The 25615-nt window shown below is 54.7% G+C and overlaps 2 protein-coding genes across 7 annotated transcripts in view; one reads left to right on the forward strand and one right to left on the reverse strand.

Moving 5' to 3' along the window:
- The window catches only part of FAM161B (FAM161 centrosomal protein B), a 56125-nt gene extending 32153 nt beyond the window's left edge, over positions 1–23972 (reverse strand). For 3 of the 5 annotated variants that reach the window (XM_069735705.1, XM_069735676.1, XM_069735683.1), the window contains exons 1-5: positions 23549–23968; positions 13683–14113; positions 13266–13600; positions 9992–10107; positions 9031–9198 (exon numbers count right to left, since the gene is read on the reverse strand). In XM_069735705.1, coding sequence (XP_069591806.1) covers positions 9031–9198; positions 9992–10107; positions 13266–13600; positions 13683–14113; positions 23549–23694 — 1196 coding nt within the window. In that variant the 5' untranslated portion in view covers positions 23695–23968. Of the gene's footprint in view, positions 1–9030; positions 9199–9991; positions 10108–13265; positions 13601–13682; positions 14114–14542; positions 14681–23548 lie in introns of those variants that run through there. The other 2 variants (XM_069735691.1, XM_069735698.1) reach the window with 2 other exon arrangements.
- A 90-nt stretch (positions 23973–24062) lies between these two features.
- COQ6 (coenzyme Q6, monooxygenase) overlaps positions 24063–25615 on the forward strand; it is a 59982-nt gene continuing 58429 nt past the window's right edge. Inside the window, exon 1 of one of the 2 annotated variants that reach the window (XM_069735719.1) lies at positions 24063–24120. The gene's annotated coding sequence lies outside the window, so the exon portion shown is untranslated. Of the gene's footprint in view, positions 24125–25615 lie in introns of both variants that reach the window. The other variant, XM_069735716.1, reaches the window with a different exon arrangement.

Below are 25615 nucleotides of genomic sequence, written 5' to 3' on the forward strand. Positions count from 1 at the left end.
ACACTACATACACTATAGTAACGCACAGCGCAGGCCCTATTTAACAGTATTTATATCTCAAAAAACGGGGTGACAGGTTCCCTTTAAGGGGAGACTTTGTGCAGCAGGCCTTCCTGGTAAAATAGCTGCTAGAAAACCAGTGCTAAGGACAGGCAACAAGCAAGAGACTTGTTTGGGCTAAGGAACCCAAGGACTAGACATTAGACCAGTGGAAATCTGGCCTTTGGTCTGATGAGTCCAAATTTGAGATCTTTGGTTCCAACCACCGTGTCTTTGTGCGACGCAGAAAAGGTGAACAGATGGACGCTACATGCCTGGTTCCCACCGTGAAGCATGGAGGAGGTGTGATGGTGTGGGGGTGCTTTGCTGGTGACACTGTTGGGGATTTATTCAAAATTGAAGGCATACTGAACCAGCATGGCTACCACAGGATCATGCAGCGGCATGCTATTCCATCTGGTTGGCGTTTACTTGGACCATCATTTATTTTTCAACAGGACAGAGACCCCAAACACACCTCCAGGATGTTTAAGGGCTATTTGACCAAGACAAAGAGTGATGGGGTGCTACGCCAGACCTGAACCCAATCGAGATGGTTTGGGGTGAGCTGGACCGCAGAGTGAAGGCAAAAGGGCCAACAAGTGCTAAGCATCTCTGGGAACTCCTTCAAGATTGTTGGAAGACCATTCCCGGTGACTACCTCTTGAAGCTCATCAAGAGAATGCCGAGAGTGTGCAAAGCAGTCATCAAAGCAAAAGGTGGCTACTTTGAAGAACGTACAATATAAGACATAATTTCAGTTGTTTCACACTTTTTTGTTAAGTATATAATTCAACATGTGTTAATTCATAGTTTTGATGCCTTCAGTGTGAATGTACAATTTTCATAGTCATAAAAATACAGAAAAATCTTTAAATGAGAAGGTGTGTCCAAACTTTTGGTCTGTACTGTACATATACTGCATAACATTCTTGGTGCTGGGGGGTTCTGTGACACGGCTCCCCTTTTCAGCGACGCGATCGGCATACACAGTCTGATCCTTAACGGATCGGTTTGGGGATGACTGAAGTTTATGGGGTTGGTACGAGTTCCGTTTGTCGACTTAGTCCATCGGCGTTACCGTTTTGTTTGCCGGGTCTGTAGTGGATGGTGAAGTCCAGAGGTTGTAGGGCTAAACTCCGCCACAGTAATCTGGCGTTGTCTCCGGAGACCCGATTAAGCCAGACTAGGGGATTATGGTCCGTTAGGAGGGAAAACTGTCATCCATACAAATATGGTTGTAACTTTTTGAGTGCACATACTATTGCCAGGCACTCCTTCTCGATGGCCGCATAGCTCACTTCACGGGGCAGTAGTTTCCGACTCAGGTAAGCTACCGGGTGTTCTTGGCCGTCCGGCCCGACTTGGCTTAGTACTGCCCCCAATCCAAACATAGAAGCATCTGTGTGGACAAGGAAACGTTTAGTTGGATCGGGTGCGGCCAATACAGGGGTATTGGTGAGGGCGTCCTTTAGCTGGCGGAAGGCTTCCTCACACTCTGGAGTCCAGGTTACCTGGCGGGGTTGGTTCTTACGGGTCAGATCAGTGAGGGGCTTGGCTACGCTGCTGTAATTTAACGAATTTCCTGTAATACCTCGCTGTCCCTAGAAACGCCATGACCTGGGTTTTAGTGCGTGGGGTGGGCCATTTGGCTATGGCCTCAATCTTGGCTGGTTCTGGTCTCTGTTTCCCACTTCCCACCCAATGCCCTAAATACTGAACCTCTGCTTTGCCCACGTGACACTTGTTTGGGTTCAGGGTGATTCCGGCCTTGTGGATCCTGTCGAATACTGTCTCTAGGTGATTTAGATGCTCTTCCCATGTCGCGCTGTAGATAGCGATGTCATCCAGGTAGGCACACGCATAGTCCCGGAGACCATCCAGAAGCCGGTCAGCCAGCCTCTGGAAGGTCGCCGGGGCAGTCTTCATCCCGAATGGCATAACTCGAAACTGGAATAAGCCAAACGGGGTGACAAATGCCGACTTGGGAATAGCATCAGGACTAAGGGGAATCTGCCAGTAGCCTTTGCATAGATCGATGGTGGTCAAATACTTTGCCCCTGCCAGCCGGTCTAACAAGTCATCCACACGCTGCATGGGATACGCATCTGTCACTGTTTTCTCATTGAGCTTACGATAGTCTACACAAAACCGTGTAGTCCCATCCTTCTTGGGCACTAACACTACGGGGGATGCCCAGAGACTATCTGACTCTTCAATGACCCCTAAATGCAACATCTCTTGTCGCATCCCTTCTCGTACAGACTCAGGGACGCGGAAGGGGGGTTGTCGCAGGGGGGTCTGATCCTGGGTCTCATCCTTGTGTTGTGCCAGGTGAGTGTACCCGGGTTTCCCCGAAAACATCCTCTGTCGCTGCCTCAACAACTCCTCCGCCTGCTGTCTCTCCCGGGGACCTAAGTCTTCACCCCAGTGTACCTGGTCCCATGTTTTAGACTGAGTCCTCTCCCCTAAGACATCAGGCAAGGGAAGTCCGGCTAAATCCTCTGCTTCAGGTGCACAGATGGCCACTACCTCTTCTGGGCACTCCCGATAGGGCTTCAGCATATTCACGTGGAACATGCGGATAACCCTGGGGTCCTCACAATCTGCGACATTATAGGTGGTGTCGGCTATTTTCCCCACTACCTGGTAGGGCCCCTGCCATGCAGCTTGGAACTTGTTCTGCCTAGTGGGCTCTAACACCAGGACCTTCTGCCCTATTTCCAAGGTGCGCTCTTTGGCCCTCCGATCGTACCATACGCGCTGGCGCCGCTGGGCCACCGGCATGTTCCCACGTACAGCCTGGGTCAGCTCCTGTAGGCGGTCCCGGAATTCCAGCACATAGGGTACAATAGGTACCCCTTCTATGGTGCCCTCCCCTTCCCAGTGTTCTAGCACTAAGTCTAGGGGTCCCCTTACCCGTCTCCCGTATACCAGTTCGAATGGGGAATACCCCGTGGATTCTTGGGGCACCTCTCGATAGGCAAACAGGAGGTGAGGCAAGAATTTCTCCCAGTCCCTGTAGGTCCTGGTAAAAGTCCCAATGAGTTGTTTTAACGTCCCGTTAAAGCGTTCACACAACCCATTGGTTTGCGGGTGGTACGGGGCGCTTCTAACGGACTTTACGCCGCACAGCTTCCACAGTTGGTTTGTCACCTCTGCTGTAAACTGGGTACCCTGGTCTGAGATAATCTCCCAGGGAAATCCAACCCGTGAGAAAACCTGGAGCAGGGCAGCCGCCACCGTCTCTGCCAGTATGTTAGGTAACGCAACCGCCTCTGGATACCGTGTGGCATAATCTACCACTGTCAATATATACCTTTTCCCTGACGGACTGGGTTTGGCTAACGGCCCTATCAGATCAACCGCTACTCGGCCAAATGGTTCCTCTACAATGGGGAAGGGGCGTAATTTGGCCGTGCATCGATCTCCCCTCTTGCCATTGCGCTGGCAACTGTCACAGGTCTGGCAGTATTGACGAACATCATAGGTTACCCCCGGCCAAAAGAAGTTTTGTGTCAGATGATGCCTGGTGCGACTGACGCCGAAGTGCCCGGCCAAGGGTATGTCATGAGAGATTCGCAGTAACTCCTGCCTATACTTCTTGGGAACTACCAGCTGTCGTTTTATAGTGGGGCTCGTCCCTGTGTGGTGCTGCTCTGTGATCCGGTGGAGGAGTCCCTGCTTCCATATAAACTGTTACCCTTCCAGTACCCCTCCTGTGCCTTCCCACGATATCCCTCCAATGAAGGATCCTCAAGTAACTCCCTCTTAAATTCATCTGGGGTGGCCCAAGAAATGTGTCTGGTTATGGGAATACGTGTAGGGCTGGGATGTCTTACCTGGGCCTCCTCTGAGTGTGATTCCGCCTCCGCAGCTCGAGCTTGTCTCCGGATGGTCACAGGATATGTCTCAGCCAGAGGGGCAACCGAGAAGTCAGACAACATGGGCCCCAAGTCATTTCCCAGCAAAACGTCTGCAGGCAAATCCTCCATCAAGCCGACCTCAACAAGGCCATCCCCAACTCTCCAGTTCAGGTGAATCCTGGCAGTGAGCAGTCGATGTATGGCTCCCCCTGCTACACGGACTGCCACTGTCCGGTCTGTCTTCTCTTGGTCCCGGACGAGATGAGGCTTCACAAGGGTCAAAGTTGCTCCGGAATCTCTTAGTCCCTGCATGCGTTTCCCATTAACCCACACGACCTGTCGATGCTGTTGTCGATTATCTGCCCGGGCTGCCTGCACAGTGTCTACTTCATGCAGCACTTCCTCCATGTCTTCCACCCCTTGGTTAGTTGTAGCCCCCAATGCAGGGTCAGCTTCGCCTTGGTAGCAGGGTACAGTGGCTACGGAAGGTAGCTGTTCCCGCCTTTGGCCACTGGGTATGCTGAGTCCGGTTGGGACATTGTCTTTGCAGGTGGCCCAGCTGACGGCAGGTGTGGCATCGCGCCCCAGGGGAACTGTGGTAGGCCGGGTTTCTAGCTGGTCCCCCTACAATCTTCGGTGGTTTGGGGCCCTCCAGGTACATGGGCGGACCCCTAGTGACCATCTTTGATCCGGACAACTGAGGCCTCCTGGCATCATGATGTTCATCGGCCAGACGAGCGGCTTCCTCAAGAGTCACTGGCCGCCTGTCCCGAAGCCATTCCTGTGTCTCGGGGTTTAGTCCATTAAAGAATCGTTCTAAGAAGAAGAGCTGGAGGACGTCCTCCTCAGTGGTTGCTTGGCTCCCTTGTACCCACTGTAGCAGTGACCGCCGTAATTTACAGGCCCATTCAGCGTGGGTATCGGTTACTCGTTTTATAAGTCCGCGGAACTTTTGGCGGTATGCCTCTGGTGTCAGCGCATACCGGGCAAAGATCACTTCTTTGATCTGCTCATAGTCCATACGGTCCTCATCGGGTACCGTGCGATAGGCGTCCGCTGCCCGGCCTGTCAGCTTGCTGGCCAAAATCTGAACCCTTTCCTCCGGCTTCACTTGATGAAGGGCACACTGCCGCTCAAAGTCCTGCGGAAAGCCATCAATGTCTTCCTCTGCCTCCCCCAACTGTCGGAAGGCATTATACTGGATCTTTTTGTGGCTTACTGTTGAAGGTACCTGGGCGGAGGCCAGAGCTCCCCTTGCTCGCTGACTCTCCTCTCTCCGCTCTGCCATCTCCATCTTGGCCAGCTCCACTTTGGTCCGCTCTGCCATCTCCATCTTGGTTAGCTCTATCCTGGTCCGCTCGGCCATCTCTTTCTTCAGATCAGTACGCACATCAGCCATCACCTCTCGTATGATCCCTACTGCAGGGTTTGGGCCATAGAACGCCAGTCTGTTCTTTACCTCCCTCTGGAATTCAGTCTCCTCCACGTTCACATTGGGGGGCGCTGCACTGTCGTGTTCCATGATGGCTGCCATCAAATCCGCTTTTGTTTTGTTGCTGGCGATTAAACCTCGGGCGTCCACCAGATCTTTTAATGTAGTTCTCTTTAACTTCTGGTAGTAGTCTTCCATTCATTCATTTCCTCCTATAGAAGGGGTATCACATCCCGCTGTCTGCCACCAGTGTAAAGGGGTCTACTGTGCTGGAGTACCTCTTTCAGCACCCCACGTGTTTCAGGAGGTCCACTCTGCTTTTGCTAGATTCTGACTGAAGGACGCTTGCAGGAATTTCTTGATTACATGAGAGCATATAAAAGCTGACTGCTTCTCCACGTATTTCCAGTCTAAGAACACCCTTTATTTACAGCACACAGAATATATAACACAGATACACAGGGCAGGCCAATAGGAAAACAGCAGGCCAGACATACATTACAATAGCCGCAGGGGGCCGGAGCCTGCCGATATTTACTGTGGGAATTACAAAGGTGGGGGGAGGTCAGAAAGAGAATATCTTGTCCAGGGGCGCAGCCTGTGGACTGATGCATTTCACATGGAAACTATTATACATACATATACTGCATAAATTCTTGGTGCTGGGGGGTTCTGTAACATGAGATATGCAAACTCCTGGCCAGAACCTGACTAGTCTGGTTTTACCATGCTCAATATTAGTATATTACATGAGGCTGGAAACAGTGTAGTCAGGTTCTGTCCAGGTGTTTGCATATCGCATACTTGCAGTCACGTGACCACTGTTCCCGGCACTGACATCGGAGGATCCTCACAGCAAGCAGTGTGCGCTGGGAGGATTCACAAGTCTGCAGTCACATGGAGTGAGTCAAGATGAAATGGTGCCTCCCAGGTACAACACCAGGGAAATGCCATTACCTCTTCAAGTCACAACTCCACACTCACTACTTGCTGCAGGGGTGGGTGACCTCGCAGGGAAGAGTACCAGATTCATGCACTTTCCTACTGTATCAAAATGGTGGTCCTAGAAAGCAACATCGCGTGAGTATACTCAAAGAAACCACTCACTGTTGCTCACTTGTCGGACTATTAAACCATACCAGTCGTAACTGTATACTACAGAGAGGATGTGGAAACCACAAGAAAAAACGACCAACAAGGGTAGCTATAATAAAGATAAAAGCAAGTACTTTATTAAATACATATCTTATAAAACAAAATAGGACATAAATAGAACAAAGGTGGGGAAACGGAAAATGTCACAATACAGGTACTCCCCTATAAGGAAACAGAACATGCAGGCCAGGCCCTGACTCCCTAGTTAAAAAAGATGTTTGTAGTGGGAGAAGACACCAAAGGGACGGAATGGCTATAAGTAATGTGGAACACTCAATATGTATTTATACACAGCGCCCTAAGGTAGTGGAATATACCAAGATCACTATAATGCCCGTATGTTAGCAGTTCATAACTATATAGAATAGGGCCCAGAGGACTAAAAATCACTGAGACGTGCCTCAGTGTCCACTAAAATCGGGCATGTTATGTGTAGATGAAACCAGGTGAGTTACCAACAAATACCATATCCGAACCCATGAAACCCAACCCCAGGAATATTACCAGGGAGGTGCCAATGCACCCATATAAAGCGTAAACCAAGGCATAAACCAAACACTATTACCTGGTCCTGGGCGGTGAGCAGATGTACACAGGGGGCGTAGCCGGCACGTCTACCCGACGCGCGTTTCGGAGCCGAGGCTCCTTCGTCAGGCACCGCACCCCTGACGAAGGAGCCTCGGCTCCGAAACGCGCGTCGGGTAGACGTGCCGGCTACGCCCCCTGTGTACATCTGCTCACCGCCCAGGACCAGGTAATAGTGTTTGGTTTATGCCTTGGTTTACGCTTTATATGGGTGCATTGGCACCTCCCTGGTAATATTCCTGGGGTTGGGTTTCATGGGTTCGGATATGGTATTTGTTGGTAACTCACCTGGTTTCATCTACACATAACATGCCCGATTTTAGTGGACACTGAGGCACGTCTCAGTGATTTTTAGTCCTCTGGGCCCTATTCTATATAGTTATGAACTGCTAACATACGGGCATTATAGTGATCTTGGTATATTCCACTACCTTAGGGCGCTGTGTATAAATACATATTGAGTGTTCCACATTACTTATAGCCATTCCGTCCCTTTGGTGTCTTCTCCCACTACAAACATCTTTTTTAACTAGGGAGTCAGGGCCTGGCCTGCATGTTCTGTTTCCTTATAGGGGAGTACCTGTATTGTGACATTTTCCGTTTCCCCACCTTTGTTCTATTTATGTCCTATTTTGTTTTATAAGATATGTATTTAATAAAGTACTTGCTTTTATCTTTATTATAGCTACCCTTGTTGGTCGTTTTTTCTTGTGGTTTCCACATCCTCTCTGTACTTTCCTACTGTAGTATGTTTTGCTACAAAATGTGTATATGGGGGAGAATGGGGTATTTGTCTGGTGCCTTTTAAGATGGCAAATTTTGGATCTTGAAGAAAACAAGTAAAATTTAAGCACACTAGCAATTCGACAAGACTGACATCAAAAGCTTGAATAATGTAGCAAAGGAAAAAACAAATTGTATGGAATGAAAATGTAAGCAAAGCTACAGTACTATAATGTTCAGCCCAGGAGAGCAGTACGTGCGGTGAATCCCTGCTGTGTTTCTGAATGGCACAGGAGCAAGTACAATTCTCCCACCTCTTCTTCACAGCAGAAGCAAGCTGCCACAAATGGGGCTTTATCATGTACAGAAGAAAGGTCTTCTCTATTCTTACACAGAAGCATCTCTTGTCTGGTCACCTGTTAGGACTTCTCTTTTCTGATTGGACATTTCAGTAGGCGGTCTGGAGAAGTGCCGGCAAGTAACATTACATTCACTGTGCACAGGGCACTTGCTTGTCTCTGACGCAGCTCCTTAAGGCTGCAGGACAGGGGTGGGAGGGCTGCCTTCCTCGCGGGCCAAATGTTATCAGCTTGCGGGCCAGGTTTGCAAGAGTTTGACTCTTGTGACCTATGTTATTTATTTTTTAACAGGATTTTTTTTTATATATCGACATGGAGTTTTTTTTCCTATTATTTCATTTATACATAACACTATGCTTGCACTACATCTAGGAAAGATCTATACCGCTTTCTGAGTGACCAGGCATACTCTGCTTTTGGTTCTCCTTTTGATATTTATGTGTGTCTATTTTTGTTGTTGTTTAAATTAATAAAGTGTTTATTTTATTCTATTGGACATTGGCTTCCCTTTTTCTTGTATTTTTGAGCTGCCCATATTATATTACTTTTGGGCTGTATATAAGATTTTTATTGCTTACATAATTTAGGGCAACAAGACTACACCTAGTTTAGTGCAGTGTGTCCTAAGGAACTAATGTGTCAGGTAAGTGGGTGGTCAGCAGGACCAGGCCGAGTGGAGAAAGAAAGGTTGTGGTACCTGTGAGCTAAGGAGAGGCCCGATCTATTGTAAATCCTGCTCTCCTACATCAGACCGCTGAAGGAACCTCCCAAATTCTGGTGAAAGCTGCCATTCTCTGTGGACGTACACGGAAGCTAGGCTGGAGTTGTGTAGCTCCAGCACCCTAGATAACACATCACCCACATTACTTACCTCTTCTGTTTCAGCTTCTCGTCTTTACATTCCGCTAAAGGCTTGTGTGAATCCAGTGCTCTAGCCCTTCTGGACACCTTGTTCTGCATTGCCAGAGATTTCTGCTGATGCTCAAGAAGCCACTTTTCTCTCTCGATGGCCTGTTTGTCCCTATCCTGTACAGAAGATCTGCAAGAAAGTGAGTCTGTGGACTGCGTGCATTATGAAATATATGGTAGCAAGCCCCCCTGTTCCAAGAGTTAACCATCATAGTGGTGGCATTTTGCTAGGATCATTGGGTGTATGTTACTTCCCGGGTCCCCAAAGATCCGTAGGTGGATGCTTAGGCTCTAGTCACATCTGCTTTATAGATAGCTTTGTAAACTGAATCCACATAGTGCTGGACCTGTCCACTTCACAGACATGTGCCTTGTTTACAGCGCTATTTAACCTGTAAAAATCCTAAAGGAAATGGATGTCCTTATTCTTTGTCCTGGTGACTTACATGAATTTCGAAGTTTTAATCCCATCTATAGTGTAAAACACCTAAAACTTTCCTATGAAAAATGAAAGCCTGTTCTTGAGAAAGCGTGCATGGACAGGAGACTACCGTAGGCCATTCTGGAGCATTACCCCGCGAGAACTTGTTATATGGTAGAATAAAACAATATGACGTGTCACAGATTGTTATCCTGCACCGCTGTTTGCACGTCACTGAGCAACACAACGGAGTCTCAGCCGCGGAGTCAGAAATGCTGATCTCTGGAAGACCGTGTGAGAACGTTGTATCTAAAGAAAGGAATCCATCGGAACTATGCCACCAGACTCCAGACCTCACAGGGAACATCAGCACTGAGAACCAGCATATCCAGGAAATAAACATACAATGGAGTCCAGCTACCAGGTGGGACAGGATTTTGTGGTGTTCTCACGATCTGAACTGGTGAGACAAGGGTTGGTTTCCCATAGAACTTTTCATTACCTGATGGCCATTTCCCGCCTCTTGGTGCAATCCGTAATGTAAACTGGAAGAGTGTTGGCTGATAAGCTGGAAAGACTCGCCAACAATCTGCGAGGAGGCGCCTCCGTGGAGGTTTTCTGTAGGAACAGTAACACATCCCACACAAACTCAGGTCCTCAGATGATCAATCCACTGAATCTTAAAGAAGCATTCACATCAAAATTTGTATCCTCTTAATATACTGCAGTCATGATAATATAGGGCAATGAGCACTTAAAGGGAACCTGTCACCCCCAAAATCGATGGTGAGGTAAGCTCACCGTCATCAGGGGCTTATCTACTGCATTCTGTAATGCTGTAGATAAGCCCCCTATGTTACCTAAAAGAGAAAAAGAGGTTAGATTATACTCACCCAGGGGCGGTCCCGCTGCGGTCTGGGTCCGATGGGTGTCTCAGGTCCGGTCCGGAGCCTCCCATCTTCATTCCATGACGTCCTCTTCTGGTCTTCACGCCGCGGCTGCGGCGCAGGCGTACTTTGTCTGCCCTGTTGTGTTCAGAGCAAAGTACTGCAGTGCGCAGGTGCCAGGCCTCTTTGACCTGTCCCGGCGCCTGCGCACTGCAGTACTTTGCTCTGCCCTCAACAGTGCAGACAAAGTACGCCTGCGCCGCAGACGCGGCGTGAAGACCATAAGAGGATGTCATGGAATGAAGATGGGAGGCTTCGGACTGGACCTGAGACACACATCGGACCGCACCGCAGCGGGACCGCTCCTGGGTGAGTATAATCTAACCTCTTTTTCTCTTTCAGGTAACATCGGGGGCTTATCTACAGCATTACAGAATGCTGTAGATAAGCCCCTGATGACGGTGAGCTTACCTCACCATCAATTTTGGGGGTGACAGGTTCCCTTTAAAATTGCTCATTTTGCCTTTACGTAGTTAATTCTCTTTTTTTCATTAGGTCTATGACATCATGTGATTAAGAAGTGATTAACAGAATCCTTCTAAATTCAATGTACAAACATTAAGTCTCTTTCCTCTGCATAAGTCATCACTCATTGCAAAAGTCCCTGGCATGGGGAGGAGTGGAGCAGCTGGGTCCGGAGATGAGGAGAGGGTTATTTGGATCAGTATCCTGCAGCACTCATCCTCACCTCCCATGTATCTCATGTGGATTAGTATCCTGCAGCGCCTGTCCTCACCTTCCATGTATCTCATGTGGATCAGTATCCTGCAGCGCCTGTCCTCACCTTCCATGTATCTCATGTGGATCAGTATCCTGCAGCGCTCGTCCTCACATCCCATGTATATCATGTGAATCAGTATCCTGCAGCGCTCGTCCTCACCTCCCATGTATCTCATGTGGATCAGTATCCTGCAGCGCTTGTCCTCACCTCCCATGTATCACATGTGGATCAGTATCCTGCAGCGCTCGTCCTCACCTCCCATGTATCTCATGTGAATCAGTATCCTGCAGCACTCATCCTCACCTCCCATGTATCTCATGTGGATTAGTATCCTGCAGCGCCTGTCCTCACCTTCCATGTATCTCATGTGGATCAGTATCCTGCAGCGCCTGTCCTCACCTTCCATGTATCTCATGTGGATCAGTATCCTGCAGCGCTCGTCCTCACATCCCATGTATATCATGTGAATCAGTATCCTGCAGCGCTCGTCCTCACCTCCCATGTATCTCATGTGGATCAGTATCCTGCAGCGCTTGTCCTCACCTCCCATGTATCACATGTGGATCAGTATCCTGCAGCGCTCGTCCTCACCTCCCATGTATCTCATGTGGATCAGTATCCTGCAGCGCTTGTCCTCACCTCCCATGTATCTCATGTGAATCAGTATCCTGAAGCGCTCCTCCTCACCTCCCATGTATCTCATGTGGATCAGTATCCTGCAGCGCTTGTCTTCACCTCCCATGTATCTCATGTGAATCACTATCCTGCAGCGCTCGTCCTCACCTCCCATGTATCTCATGTGGATCAGTATCCTGCAGCGCTTGTCCTCACCTCCCATGTATCACATGTGGATCAGTATCCTGCAGCGCTCGTCCTCACCTCCCATGTATCACATGTGGATCAGTATCCTGCAGCGCTCGTCCTCACCTCCCATGTATATCATGTGGATCAGTATCCTGCAGAGCTCGTCCTCACCTCCCATGTATATCATGTGGATCAGTATCCTGCAGCGCTCGTCCTCACCTCCCATGTATCTCATGTGAATCAGTATCCTGCAGCGCTCGTCCTCACCTCCCATTTATCACATGTGGATCAGTATCCTGCAGCGCTCGTCCTCACCTCCCATTTATCACATGTGGATCAGTATCCTGCAGAGCTTGTCCTCACCTCCCATGTATCTCATGTGGATCAGTATCCTGCAGCGCTCGTCCTCACCTCCCATGTATATGATGTGGATCAGTATCCTGCAGCGCTCGTCCTCACCTCCCATGTATCTCATGTGGATCAGTATCCTGCAGCGCCTGTCCTCACCTCCCATCTATCTCATGTGGATCAGTATCCTGCAGCGCCTGTCCTCATCTCCCATGTATCTCATGTGGATCAGTATCCTGCAGCGCCTGTCCTCATCTCCCATGTATCTCATGTGGATCAGTATCCTGCAGCGCTCGTCCTCACCTCCCATCTATCTCATGTGAATCAGTATCCTGCAGCGCTCGTCCTCACCTCCCATTTATCACATGTGGATCAGTATCCTGCAGAGCTTGTCCTCACCTCCCATGTATCTCATGTGGATCAGTATCCTGCAGCGCTCGTCCTCACCTCCCATGTATATCATGTGGATCAGTATCCTGCAGCGCTCGTCCTCACCTCCCATGTATCTCATGTGGATCAGTATCCTGCAGCGCCTGTCCTCACCTCCCATCTATCTCATGTGGATCAGTATCCTGCAGCGCCTGTCCTCATCTCCCATGTATCTCATGTGGATCAGTATCCTGCAGCGCCTGTCCTCACATCCCATGTATCTCATGTGGATCAGTATCCTGCAGCGCCTGTCCTTATCTCCCATGTATCTCATGTGGATCAGTATCCTGCAGCGCTCGTCCTCACCTCCCATGTATATGATGTGGATCAGTATCCTGCAGCGCTCGTCCTCACCTCCCATGTATCTCATGTGGATCAGTATCCTGCAGCGCCTGTCCTCATCTCCCATGTATCTCATGTGAATCAGTATCCCGCAGCGCTTGTCTTCTCCTCCCCGGTCATTAGAGGTTTCCTATGCTTCACATTATGTATGGAGGCCATGTTGCAGACCCACCGGCGGTTCTTACCTGGACATCATGCAATCTGCTGCGTCTCTTGGAGCGGAGACTGGCTGTGCGCAGATTGAAAGGCTTTGTCTCGGTCTGTTCTTGCAGTCTCTGATTTTTCAAACAGCTGTTTTGGAAATTGCGATGCAGCCGCTGGAAGTCAGGGGCACAAGAGTTTATCTGGGGCTTGAATGTCAGGTTCTGCTGTAAGAAATCCAGGTGCTGCTGCTTGGTTTTCCATGAAGCTCTGGATTGTGGGTCCCGGGTGTCTCGGCTGAGTGGGACTGGGGCTGACGAACTCTCCAGCAGCTTCTTTGCTCGTATATGACCGTTAATCTTTTGTAAGATTTTTGCCTCTATGAAGAGAAAAACAAATCAATCAGGACTATGTTGATCCTAGAGACCTAAGCTTTCTCCTATCCCTACTGCACTAGTCACCTCTGAGCCCATCACTGACAGTGGGGTCTAAAACAGATTTGGGGATGGGCCTCTTTCTGCTTGGCACATCGGTGGTGAAGGCACTTGCCACCTGTCGTCTCTTGTTTTGTACCAGGAGTTGGAATGGCTTCTGCATGGACAGAAGATGATGGCTCCTTCTCTGGATGCCAGTTTTCCGTCTCTTTTCATTCTGCTCCATTATCTCCTTGTACATAGGTAGGAAGACGTGAGCAGGTGCTGGCCGGGCGCGGAACTGCTTCAAACATTCAGCGTCATCGGCACTCTGCCCGTCCTGCAGATCTTCCCAGGCCTGTGGCTGTAGCATCTTCCTTTTCTCCGCTTCACGCAGCATCATTTGGAAAGGTTGAGGAACAGTGAACTCAGGCACTTTACTGAAGATGTTGGCCTTTTGTTTGGAAGCTGACTCTGCACTAGAAGAAGACAAGTCAGTAAGCTCTAGTATACTAAGGATGAAAGAGTACATACTCAGAACTGTGGGGGAGGGGGTCTCAGGAGAATATAGAATCCATGGAATCAATGCTGCTACAAAAATAAATAGCCCTTTAATCAGCTGCCATACCTTGTACAAGGTGCAGAGGACTCTACTCATCCTATAGCTCCTTTTCCTTATGTTACCGGTCATCACAATATGGCTTCTTACTTAAAGGGGCTGTCCACTACGAGGACCACCCCTACTTCATCTAACTGTTCAGCCTCGATAAAATAATGAAGCCTAGAATAGAGCCTATATTCGCCTCCCGTGCCAACATCGTTTCAGCATTGTTGGCACTTGCGGTTCCAGGTCCGCCGTACGATTGTTGTGACATGTGACCCTGGCGTCCAGACGTCACTATCCTCACCTTGAGACAAATCGAACATGAGCAGTATGTCCAGGCTGCAGCTGATCCCTCCCTGACTTCCTCCTCAAATCGACAGCAGAAAGGAACGGTGACCTCAACGCTCCTCCAGGTTCTGCCCATGTCCTCCGCCTTTCTCCTCCAGGTTCCTCCCTTGTCCTTTCCCTCTTTCTCCTCCAGGTTGCTCCCCTGTCCTCACCCTCTTTCTCTCCCAGGTTCCCCCACTGTCCTCCCCCTTTCTCCTCCAGGTTCCTCCCCTATACCCCCCTCCCTTTTCTCCTTCAGGTTCCCTCCCTCCTCTTTCTACTCTGGGTTACTCCCTCATCATCTTTCTCCACCCCGTTTTTTCTCCAGGCTCCTCTCCTCTCTTTCTCCTCCAGATTTTCCCTGTCATCTCCCCCTTTCTCCTCCATGTTCCTCCTCCTCTCTTTCTCCTCCAGGTTCCTCCAATGTCCTCCCCCTCTTTCTCCTCCAGGTTGCTCCCCTGTCCTCCCCCTACTTCTCCTCCAGGTTGCCCCCCTGTCCTCTCCTTTCTCCTCCAGGTTGCTGCCATGTCCTCCCCTCTTTCTCCTCCAGGTTCCTCCCATGTCCTCCCCCTCTTTCTCCTCCAGGTTGCACCCCTGTCCTCCCCCTGCTTGCTTCCCTGTCCTCCCCTTATTTCTCCCCTGCTTGCTTCCCTGTCCTCCCCTTATTTCTCCTCCAGGTTGCTCCCCTGTCCTCCCCCTCTTTCTCCTCCAGGTTGCTCCCCTGTCCTCCCCCTCTTTCTCCTCCAGATTGCTCCCCTGTCCTCCCCCTTTCTCCTCCAGGTTCCTCCCCTGTCCTCCCCCTTTCTCCTCCAGGTTCCTCCCCTGTCCTCCCCCTTTCTCCTCCAGGTTCCTCCCCTGTCCTCCCCCTTTCTCCTCCAGGTTGCTCCCCTGTCCTCCCCCTCTTTCTCGTCCAGGTTCCTCCTCTGCCCTCCCCCTTTCTCCTCCAGGTTCCTCCCCTGTCCTCCCCCTTTCTCCTCCAGGTTGCTCCCCTGTCCTCCCCCTACTTCTCCTCCAGGTTGCCCCCCTGTCCTCTCCTTTCTCCTCCAGGTTGCTGCCATGTCCTCCCCTCTTTCTCCTCCAGGTTCCTGCCATGTCCTCCCCTCTTTCTCCTCCAGGTTCCTCCCATGTCCTCCCCCTCTTTCTCCTCCAGGTTGCACCCCTGTCCTCCCCCTGCTTGCTTCCCTGTCCTCCCCTTATTTCTCCCCTGCTTGCTTCCCTGTCCTCCCCTTATTTCTCCTCCAGGTTCCTCCCCTGTCCTCCCCCTTTCTCCTCCAGGTTCCTCCCCTGTCCTCCCCCCTTCTCCTCTAGGTTCCTCCCCTGTCCTCCCCCTCTTTCTTGTCCAGGTTCCTCCCCTGCCCTCCCCCTCTTTCTTGTCCAGGTTCCTCCCCTGCCCTCCCTCTTTCTCCTCCAGGTTCCTCCCCTGTCCACCCCCTTTCTCCTCCAGGTTGCTCCCCTGTCCTCCCCCTCTTTCTCGTCCAGGTTCCTCCCCTGTCCTCCCCCTTTCTCCTCCAGGTTCCTCCCCCTTTCTCCTCCAGGTTGCTCCCCTGTCCTCCTACAGATTGATCCCCTGTCCTCCCCCTATTTCTCCTCCAGGTTGCTCTCCTATCCTCCCTCTCATACGAGGGAGAATTGTGATATTGTGTAAGCACTGCACTGAAGAAGGAGAGTCCAGTTCCAGGTGGAAAAAAAAACATTTATGGAACTACACGTTTCAGCTATATTTGATAACGAGAACGGACTGTCCCTGAAATGCGTAGTTCAATAATTCCTTTTTTTTTAACCTGGAATCAGACTCTCCTCCTTCACAGCGGTGCACATATTACACTGCAATCCTACCTTCCAACCTAGTGAACGGGCGATCGGTGCAGCAGCCCAGGTTGAGTTCCTGTAAGCTAGCTCAAACTCACCAGGTAACCAGTGGTGAAATCCTGAGGATGTGGTGTGTCAACTGAAATCGATTCACACATGGAGCACTTTTGTTCTTTTTTGTTACCCCTCCTCCAGGCTCCCCTGTCCTCCACCTCTTTCTCCTTCAGGTTCACCCATCACCCTTCTCCTCCAGGCTCCCCTGTCCTCCACCTTTTTCTCCTTCAAGCTCCCCCGTCAGCCTTCTCCTCCAGGGGTCCCCTGTCAACCTTCTCCAGGGGTTCCCTCGTCAGCCATCTCCTCCAGGGGTCCCCCCAGCCTTCTCCAGGGGTTCTCCCGTCAGCCATCTCCTCCAGGGGTCACCCCCTGTCAAACTTCTCCTCCAGGGGTTCCCCGTCAGCCTTCTCCTCCAGGGGTTCCCCCATCAGCCATCTCCTTCAGGGGTCCCCCCCCCCGTCAGCCTTCTCCTCTGGGCCCCCTCCTCCCGTCAGCCACCTCCTCCAGGGGTCCCCTGTCAGCCTTCTCCTCTGGGCCCCCTCCTCCCGTCAGCCTTCTCCTCCAGGGGTCCCCCGTCAGCCTTCTCCTCTGGGCCCCCTCCTCCCGTCAGCCATCTCCTCCAGGGGTCCCGCGTCAGCCATCTCCTCTGGGCCCCCTCCTCCCGTCAGCCATCTCCTCTGGGCCCCCTCCTCCCGTCAGCCTTCTCCTCTGGGCCCCCTCCTCCCGTCAGCCTTCTCCTCTGGGCCCCCTCCTCCCGTCAGCCTTCTCCTCTGGGCCCCCTCCTCCCGTCAGCCTTCTCCTCTGGGCCCCCTCCTCCCGTCAGCCATCTCCTCCAGGGGTCCCGCGTCAGCCATCTCCTCTGGGCCCCCTCCTCCCGTCAGCCATCTCCTCTGGGCCCCCTCCTCCCGTCAGCCTTCTCCTCTGGGCCCCCTCCTCCCGTCAGCCATCTCCTCTGGGCCCCCTCCTCCCGTCAGCCTTCTCCTCTGGGCCCCCTCCTCCCGTCAGCCTTCTCCTCTGGGCCCCCTCCTCCCGTCAGCCTTCTCCTCTGGGCCCCCTCCTCCCGTCAGCCTTCTCCTCTGGGCCCCCTCCTCCCGTCATCCTTCTCCTCTGGGCCCCCTCCTCCCGTCAGCCTTCTCCTCTGGGCCCCCTCCTCCCGTCAGCCATCTCCTCTGGGCCCCCTCCTCCCGTCATCCTTCTCCTCTGGGCCCCCTCCTCCCGTCAGCCTTCTCCTCTGGGCCACCTCCTCCCGTCAGCCATCTCCTCTGGGCCCCCTCCTCCCGTCAGCCTTCTCCTCTGGGCCCCCTCCTCCCGTCAGCCTTCTCCTCTTGGCCCCCTCCTCCAGTCATCCTTCTCCTCTGGGCCCCCTCCTCCCGTCAGCCTTCTTCTCTGGGCCCCCTCCTCCCGTCAGCCTTCTCCTCTGGGCCCCCTCCTCCCGTCAGCCATCTCCTCTGGGCCCCCTCCTCCCGTCATCCTTCTCCTCTGGGCCCCCTCCTCCCGTCAGCCTTCTCCTCTGGGCCCCCTCCTCCCGTCAGCCATCTCCTCTGGGCCCCCTCCTCCCGTCAGCCTTCTCCTCTGGGCCCCCTCCTCCCGTCAGCCTTCTCCTCTGGGCCCCCTCCTCCCGTCAGCCTTCTCCTCTGGGCCCCCTCCTCCCGTCATCCTTCTCCTCTGGGCCCCCTCCTCCCGTCAGCCTTCTCCTCTGGGCCCCCTCCTCCCGTCAGCCTTCTCCTCCAGGGGTCCCCCGTCAGCCATCTCCTCCGGGCCCCCTCCTCCCGTCAGCCTTCTCCTCCAGGCCCCCTCCTCCCGTCAGCCTTCTCCTCCAGGGTCCCCCGTCAGCCTTCTCCTCTGGGCACCCTCCTCCCGTCAGCCTTCTCCTCTGGGCCCCCTCCTCCCGTCAGCCTTCTCCTCCAGGGGTCCCCCGTCAGCCTTCTCCTCTGGGCCCCCTCCTCCTGTCAGCCATCTCCTCCAGGGGTCCCGCGTCAGCCATCTCCTCTGGGCCCCCTCCTCCCGTCAGCCATCTCCTCTGGGCCCCCTCCTCCCGTCAGCCTTCTCCTCTGGGCCCCCTCCTCCCGTCAGCCTTCTCCTCTGGGCCCCCTCCTCCCGTCAGCCTTCTCCTCTGGGCCCCCTCCTCCCGTCAGCCTTCTCCTCTGGGCCCCCTCCTCCCGTCAGCCTTCTCCTCTGGGCCCCCTCCTCCCGTCAGCCTTCTCCTCCAGGCCCCCTCCTCCCGTCAGCCTTCTCCTCCAGGGTCCCCCGTCAGCCTTCTCCTCTGGGCACCCTCCTCCCGTCAGCCTTCTCCTCTGGGCCCCCTCCTCCCGTCAGCCTTCTCCTCCAGGGGTCCCCCGTCAGCCTTCTCCTCTGGGCCCCCTCCTCCCGTCAGCCATCTCCTCCAGGGGTCCCGCGTCAGCCATCTCCTCTGGGCCCCCTCCTCCCGTCAGCCATCTCCTCTGGGACCCCTCCTCCCGTCAGCCTTCTCCTCTGGGCCCCCTCCTCCCGTCAGCCTTCTCCTCTGGGCCCCCTCCTCCCGTCAGCCTTCTCCTCTGGGCCCCCTCCTCCCGTCAGCCTTCTCCTCTGGGCCCCCTCCTCCCGTCAGCCTTCTCCTCTGGGCCCCCTCCTCCCGTCAGCCTTCTCCTCCAGGGTCCCCCGTCAGCCTTCTCCTCTGGGCACCCTCCTCCCGTCAGCCTTCTCCTCTGGGCCCCCTCCTCCCGTCAGCCTTCTCCTCTGGGCCCCCTCCTCCCGTCAGCCTTCTCCTCTGGGCCCCCTCCTCCCGTCAGCCTTCTCCTCTGGGCCCCCTCCTCCCGTCAGCCTTCTCCTCTGGGCCCCCTCCTCCCGTCAGCCTTCTCCTCCGGGCCCCCTCCTCCCGTCAGCCTTCTCCTCCAGGGTCCCCCGTCAGCCTTCTCCTCTGGGCACCCTCCTCCCGTCAGCCTTCTCCTCTGGGCCCCCTCCTCCCGTCAGCCTTCTCCTCTGGGCACCCTCCTCCCGTCAGCCTTCTCCTCCGGGCCCCCTCCTCCCGTCAGCCTTCTCCTCCAGGGGTCCCCCGTCAGCCTTCTCCTCTGGGCCCCCTCCTCCCGTCAGCCTTCTCCTCTGGGCCCCCTCCTCCCGTCAGCCTTCTCCTCTGGGCCCCCTCCTCCCGTCAGCCTTCTCCTCTGGGCCCCCTCCTCCCGTCAGCCATCTCCTCTGGGCCCCCTCCTCCCGTCAGCCTTCTCCTCTGGGCCCCCTCCTCCCGTCAGCCTTCTCCTCTGGGCCCCCTCCTCCCGTCAGCCATCTCCTCTGGGCCCCCTCCTCCCGTCAGCCTTCTCCTCTGGGCCCCCTCCTCCCGTCAGCCTTCTCCTCTGGGCCCCCTCCTCCCGTCAGCCATCTCCTCTGGGCCCCCTCCTCCCGTCAGCCTTCTCCTCTGGGCACCCTCCTCCCGTCAGCCATCTCCTCTGGGCCCCCTCCTCCCGTCAGCCTTCTCCTCTGGGCCCCCTCCTCCCGTCAGCCTTCTCCTCTGGGCCCCCTCCTCCCGTCAGCCATCTCCTCTGGGCCCCCTCCTCCCGTCAGCCTTCTCCTCTGGGCCCCCTCCTCCCGTCAGCCTTCTCCTCTGGGCCCCCTCCTCCCGTCAGCCATCTCCTCTGGGCCCCCTCCTCCCGTCAGCCATCTCCTCTGGGCCCCCTCCTCCCGTCAGCCTTCTCCTCTGGGCCCCCTCCTCCCGTCAGCCATCTCCTCTGGGCCCCCTCCTCCCGTCAGCCTTCTCCTCTGGGCCCCCTCCTCCCGTCAGCCTTCTCCTCTGGGCCCCCTCCTCCCGTCAGCCTTCTCCTCTGGGCCCCCTCCTCCCGTCAGCCTTCTCCTCTGGGCCCCCTCCTCCCGTCAGCCTTCTCCTCTGGGCCCCCTCCTCCCGTCAGCCTTCTCCTCTGGGCCCCCTCCTCCCGCCAGCCTTCTCCTCTGGGCCCCCTCCTCCCGTCAGCCTTCTCCTCTGGGCCCCCTCCTCCCGTCATCCTTCTCCTCTGGGCCCCCTCCTCCCGTCAGCCTTCTCCTCTGGGCCCCCTCCTCCCGTCAGCCATCTCCTCTGGGCCCCCTCCTCCCGTCAGCCTTCTCCTCTGGGCCCCCTCCTCCCGTCAGCCTTCTCCTCTGGGCCCCCTCCTCCCGTCAGCCATCTCCTCTGGGCCCCCTCCTCCCGTCAGCCTTCTCCTCTGGGCCCCCTCCTCCCGTCATCCTTCTCCTCTGGGCCCCCTCCTCCCGTCAGCCTTCTCCTCTGGGCCCCCTCCTCCCGTCAGCCATCTCCTCTGGGCCCCCTCCTCCCGTCATCCTTCTCCTCTGGGCCCCCTCCTCCCGTCAGCCTTCTCCTCTGGGCCCCCTCCTCCCGTCAGCCATCTCCTCTGGGCCCCCTCCTCCCGTCAGCCTTCTCCTCTGGGCCCCCTCCTCCCGTCAGCCATCTCCTCTGGGCCCCCTCCTCCCGTCAGCCTTCTCCTCTGGGCCACCTCCTCCCGTCAGCCATCTCCTCTGGGCCCCCTCCTCCCGTCAGCCTTCTCCTCTGGGCCCCCTCCTCCCGTCAGCCTTCTCCTCTTGGCCCCCTCCTCCAGTCATCCTTCTCCTCTGGGCCCCCTCCTCCCGTCAGCCTTCTCCTCTGGGCCCCCTCCTCCCGTCATCCTTCTCCTCTGGGCCCCCTCCTCCCGTCAGCCTTCTCCTCTGGGCCACCTCCTCCCGTCAGCCATCTCCTCTGGGCCCCCTCCTCCCGTCAGCCTTCTCCTCTGGGCACCCTCCTCCCGTCAGCCTTCTCCTCTGGGCCCCCTCCTCCCGTCAGCCTTCTCCTCTGGGCCCCCTCCTCCCGTCAGCCTTCTCCTCTGGGCCCCCTCCTCCCGCCAGCCTTCTCCTCTGGGCCCCCTCCTCCCATCAGCCTTCTCCTCTGGGCCCCCTCCTCCCGTCAGCCTTCTCCTCTGGGCCCCCTCCTCCCGTCAGCCTTCTCCTCTGGGCCCCCTCCTCCCGTCAGCCTTCTCCTCTGGGCCCCCTCCTCCCGTCAGCCTTCTCCTCTGGGCCCCCTCCTCCCGTCAGCCTTCTCCTCTGGGCCCCCTCCTCCCGCCAGCCTTCTCCTCAGGTAACATGGCTTCCAATATTATCTGACCTCATCCCAAGTGAATCAGTTTGAGCTGGAGTGAAGGCAAAGTAGCCACCAAGTGCTCAGCACCTCTGCGAATCCCCCAGGACTGCTGGAGCCATTCCAGGTGATGACCTGAAGAAGCTGCAGAGGACGGCTGGGGAGAGCTGCCATCAGAGGGGGGCACAGTGACGACCCTCAGGTGTAACATGGTCGGGGTTATTGGCCAAATACAGGTCCTTCTCAAAAAATTAGCATATAGTGTTAAATTTCATTATTTACCATAATGTAATCATTACAATTAAACTTTCATATATTATAGATTCATTATCCACCAACTGAAATTTGTCAGGTCTTTTATTGTTTTAATACTGATGATTTTGGCATACAACTCCTGATAACCCAAAAAACCTGTCTCAATAAATTAGCATATCAAGAAAAGGTTCTCTAAACGACCTATTACCCTAATCTTCTGAATCAACTAATTAACTCTAAACACATGCAAAAGATACCTGAGGCTTTTATAAACTCCCTGCCTGGTTCATTACTCAAAACCCCCATCATGGGTAAGACTAGCGACCTGACAGATGTCAAGAAGGCCATCATTGACACCCTCAAGCAAGAGGGTAAGACCCAGAAAGAAATTTCTCAACAAATAGGCTGTTCCCAGAGTGCTGTATCAAGGCACCTCAATGGTAAGTCTGTTGGAAGGAAACAATGTGGCAGAAAACGCTGTACAACGAGAAGAGGAGACCGGACCCTGATGAAGATTGTGGAGAAGAACCGATTCCAGACCTTGGGGAACCTGAGGAAGCAGTGGACTGAGTCTGGTGTGGAAACATCCAGAGCCACCGTGCACAGGCGTGTGCAGGAAATGAGCTACAGGTGCCGCATTCCCCAGGTAAAGCCACTTTTGAACCATAAACAGCGGCAGAGGCGCCTGACCTGGGCTACAGAGAAGCAGCACTGGACTGTTGCTAAGTGGTCCCAAGTACTTTTTTCTGATGAAAGCAAATTTTGCATGTCATTCGGAAATCAAGGTGCCAGAGTCTGGAGGAAGACTGGGGAGAAGGAAATGCCAAAATGCCTGAAGTCCAGTGTCAAGTACCCACAGTCAGTGATGGTGTGAGGTGCCATGTCAGCTGCTGGTGTTGGTCCACTGTGTTTCATCAAGGGCAGGGTCAATGCAGCTAGCTATCAGGAGATTTTGGAGCACTTCATGCTTCCATCGGCTGAAATGCTTTATGGAGATGAAGATTTCATTTTTCAGCACGACCTGGCACCTGCTCACAGTGCCAAAACCACTGGTAAATGGTTTACTGACCATGGTATTACTGTGCTCAATTGGCCTGCCAACTCTCCTGACCTGAACCCCATAGAGAATCTGTGGGATATTGTGAAGAGAAAGTTGAGAGACGCAAGACCCAACACTCTGGATGAGCTTAAGGCCGCTATTGAAGCATCCTGGGCCTCCATAACATCTCAGCAGTGTCACAGGCTGATTGCCTCCATGCCACGCCGCATTGAAGCAGTCATTTCTGCCAAAGGATTCCCGACCAAGTATTGAGTGCATAACTGAACATTATTATTTGATGGTTTTTTTGTTTGTTATTAAAAAACACTTTTATTTGATTGGATGGGTGAAATATGCTAATTTATTGAGACAGGTTTTTTGGGTTATCAGGAGTTGTATGCCAAAATCATCAGTATTAAAACAATAAAAGACCTGACAAATTTCAGTTGGTGGATAATGAATCTATAATATATGAAAGTTTAATTGTAATCATTACATTATGGTAAATAATGAAATTTAACACTATATGCTAATTTTTTGAGAAGGACCTGTACTTCTTTCCTCCATAGGTGGAATCAGAACCAGCGGCTTCTGGCAGCATCTGGGGCCGCTCGTCTCTGGGGGGTCATTGCTGTCACATTCCAGGTTCCAGCTGTGCCAGGATGTCCCCATCGTCCTCTGGGCCTCCAGTCATGTGACGCCATCTCCCCCATCAGCTCCGCAGGGATGTGCTGCAGTCACCGGACACTGAGGTTACTCACCTCCGGGTCAGAACCGGCCCGCTCCAGGCTTCGTGCAGACAAGCGGGCTCCCGCAGGACGAGGCTGCCCCTTATCTTCAGCCCTTGCATCATCGCCATCACCTCCTCCTCCGCTAGCTGCTCATCTGGCTCCGGACTCCAGGCCATGGCGGAGCCTACAGAGGAGCACACAGCACAGGGCACCGCACTGGCAGAGATCCGTCACCCGCAACACTGGCAGCCCTCCTCAGAGCCGGACCCTCACCCGTCCTCACCCGTCCTCACCCGTCCGGTCCGAGAGCTGCACTAATAAGTTGTGTGTGTAACTACATACTGTCAAGCCACGCCCCCCGAACGCTTGGTTGGGAACGCGTTACTATGGAAATTCACATCCTTGCACAAAGATTGTACATGAGGTCCGGCCCCGCCTACAAGTAACCCCGCCCACTACATTGTTACGCGAAAAATGATGGGCTGCGGGAAAGGCTGGCATCAGTCACGTGATCCGAGCTCCTCCCTATGATCATCACAGCGACCGCTAGACAGTGACGTCATTGAGTCTGCGACCGCGTAGGGCGAATAGTGGAGTCTTGTGTAGGTTGGTACGGTGGCTTGGGTGTTCCAGCTGGAATTGTTCAGAGGAGCGGGGCAGTAGAGTAGTGAAGGGTAGCAGAGCGGGGCAGTGAGAGTGGAGGAGCGGGGCAGTGAGGAAGCAGAGAGTAAAGGAGAGCTGGGCAGTGACAGGGAGCTGAACAATGAGGAGAAGCAGAGAGTGAGGCAGAGCGGGGCGGTGAGCCTGAGGTCACACTGCGAGGATGAGGCAGAGTGGGGCGGTGAGCCTGAGGTCACACTGCGAGGATGAGGCAGAGCGGGGCGGTGAGCCTGAGGTCACACTGCGAGGATGAGGCAGAGCGGGGCGGTGAGGCTGAGGTCACACTGCGAGGATGAGGCAGAGCGGGGCGGTGAGCCTGAGGTCACACTGCGAGGATGAGGCAGAGGGGGGCGGTGAGCCTGAGGTCACACTGCGAGGATGAGGCAGAGCGGGGCGGTGAGCCTGAGGTCACACTGCGAGGATGAGGCAGAGCGGGGCGGTGAGGCTGAGGTCACACTGCGAGGATGAGGCAGAGCGGGGCGGTGAGCCTGAGGTCACACTGCGAGGATGAGGCAGAGGGGGGCGGTGAGCCTGAGGTCACACTGCGAGGATGAGGCAGAGCGGGGCGGTGAGCCTGAGGTCACACTGCGAGGATGAGGCAGAGCGGGGCGGTGAGCCTGAGGTCACACTGCGAGGATGAGGCAGAGCGGGGCGGTGAGGCTGAGGTCACACTGCGAGGATGAGGCAGAGCGGGGCGGTGAGCCTGAGGTCACACTGCGAGGATGAGGCAGAGGGGGGCGGTGAGCCTGAGGTCACACTGCGAGGATGAGGCAGAGCGGGGCGGTGAGCCTGAGGTCACACTGCGAGGATGAGGCAGAGCGGGGCGGTGAGGCTGAGGTCACACTGCGAGGATGAGGCAGAGCGGGGCGGTGAGCCTGAGGTCACACTGCGAGGATGAGGCAGAGCGGGGCGGTGAGGCTGAGGTCACACTGCGAGGATGAGGCAGAGCGGGGCGGTGAGGCTGAGGTCACACTGCGAGGATGAGGCAGAGCGGGGCGGTGAGCCTGAGGTCACACTGCGAGGATGAGGCAGAGCGGGGCGGTGAGGCTGAGGTCACACTGCGAGGATGAGGCAGAGCGGGGCGGTGAGGCTGAGGTCACACTGCGAGGATGAGGCAGAGCGGGGCGGTGAGCCTGAGGTCACACTGCGAGGATGAGGCAGAGCGGGGCGGTGAGGCTGAGGTCACACTGCGAGGATGAGGCAGAGTGGGGCGGTGAGGCTGAGGTCACACTGCGAGGATGAGGCAGAGCGGGGCGGTGAGCCTGAGGTCACACTGCGAGGATGAGGCAGAGCGGGGCGGTGAGGCTGAGGTCACACTGCGAGGATGAGGCAGAGCGGGGCGGTGAGGCTGAGGTCACACTGCGAGGATGAGGCAGAGCGGGGCGGTGAGCCTGAGGTCACACTGCGAGGATGAGGCAGAGCGGGGCGGTGAGGCTG

Source organism: Ranitomeya imitator, chromosome 1, assembly GCF_032444005.1.
Source record: "Ranitomeya imitator isolate aRanImi1 chromosome 1, aRanImi1.pri, whole genome shotgun sequence".
Classification (NCBI taxonomy): Eukaryota; Metazoa; Chordata; class Amphibia; order Anura; family Dendrobatidae; genus Ranitomeya; species Ranitomeya imitator.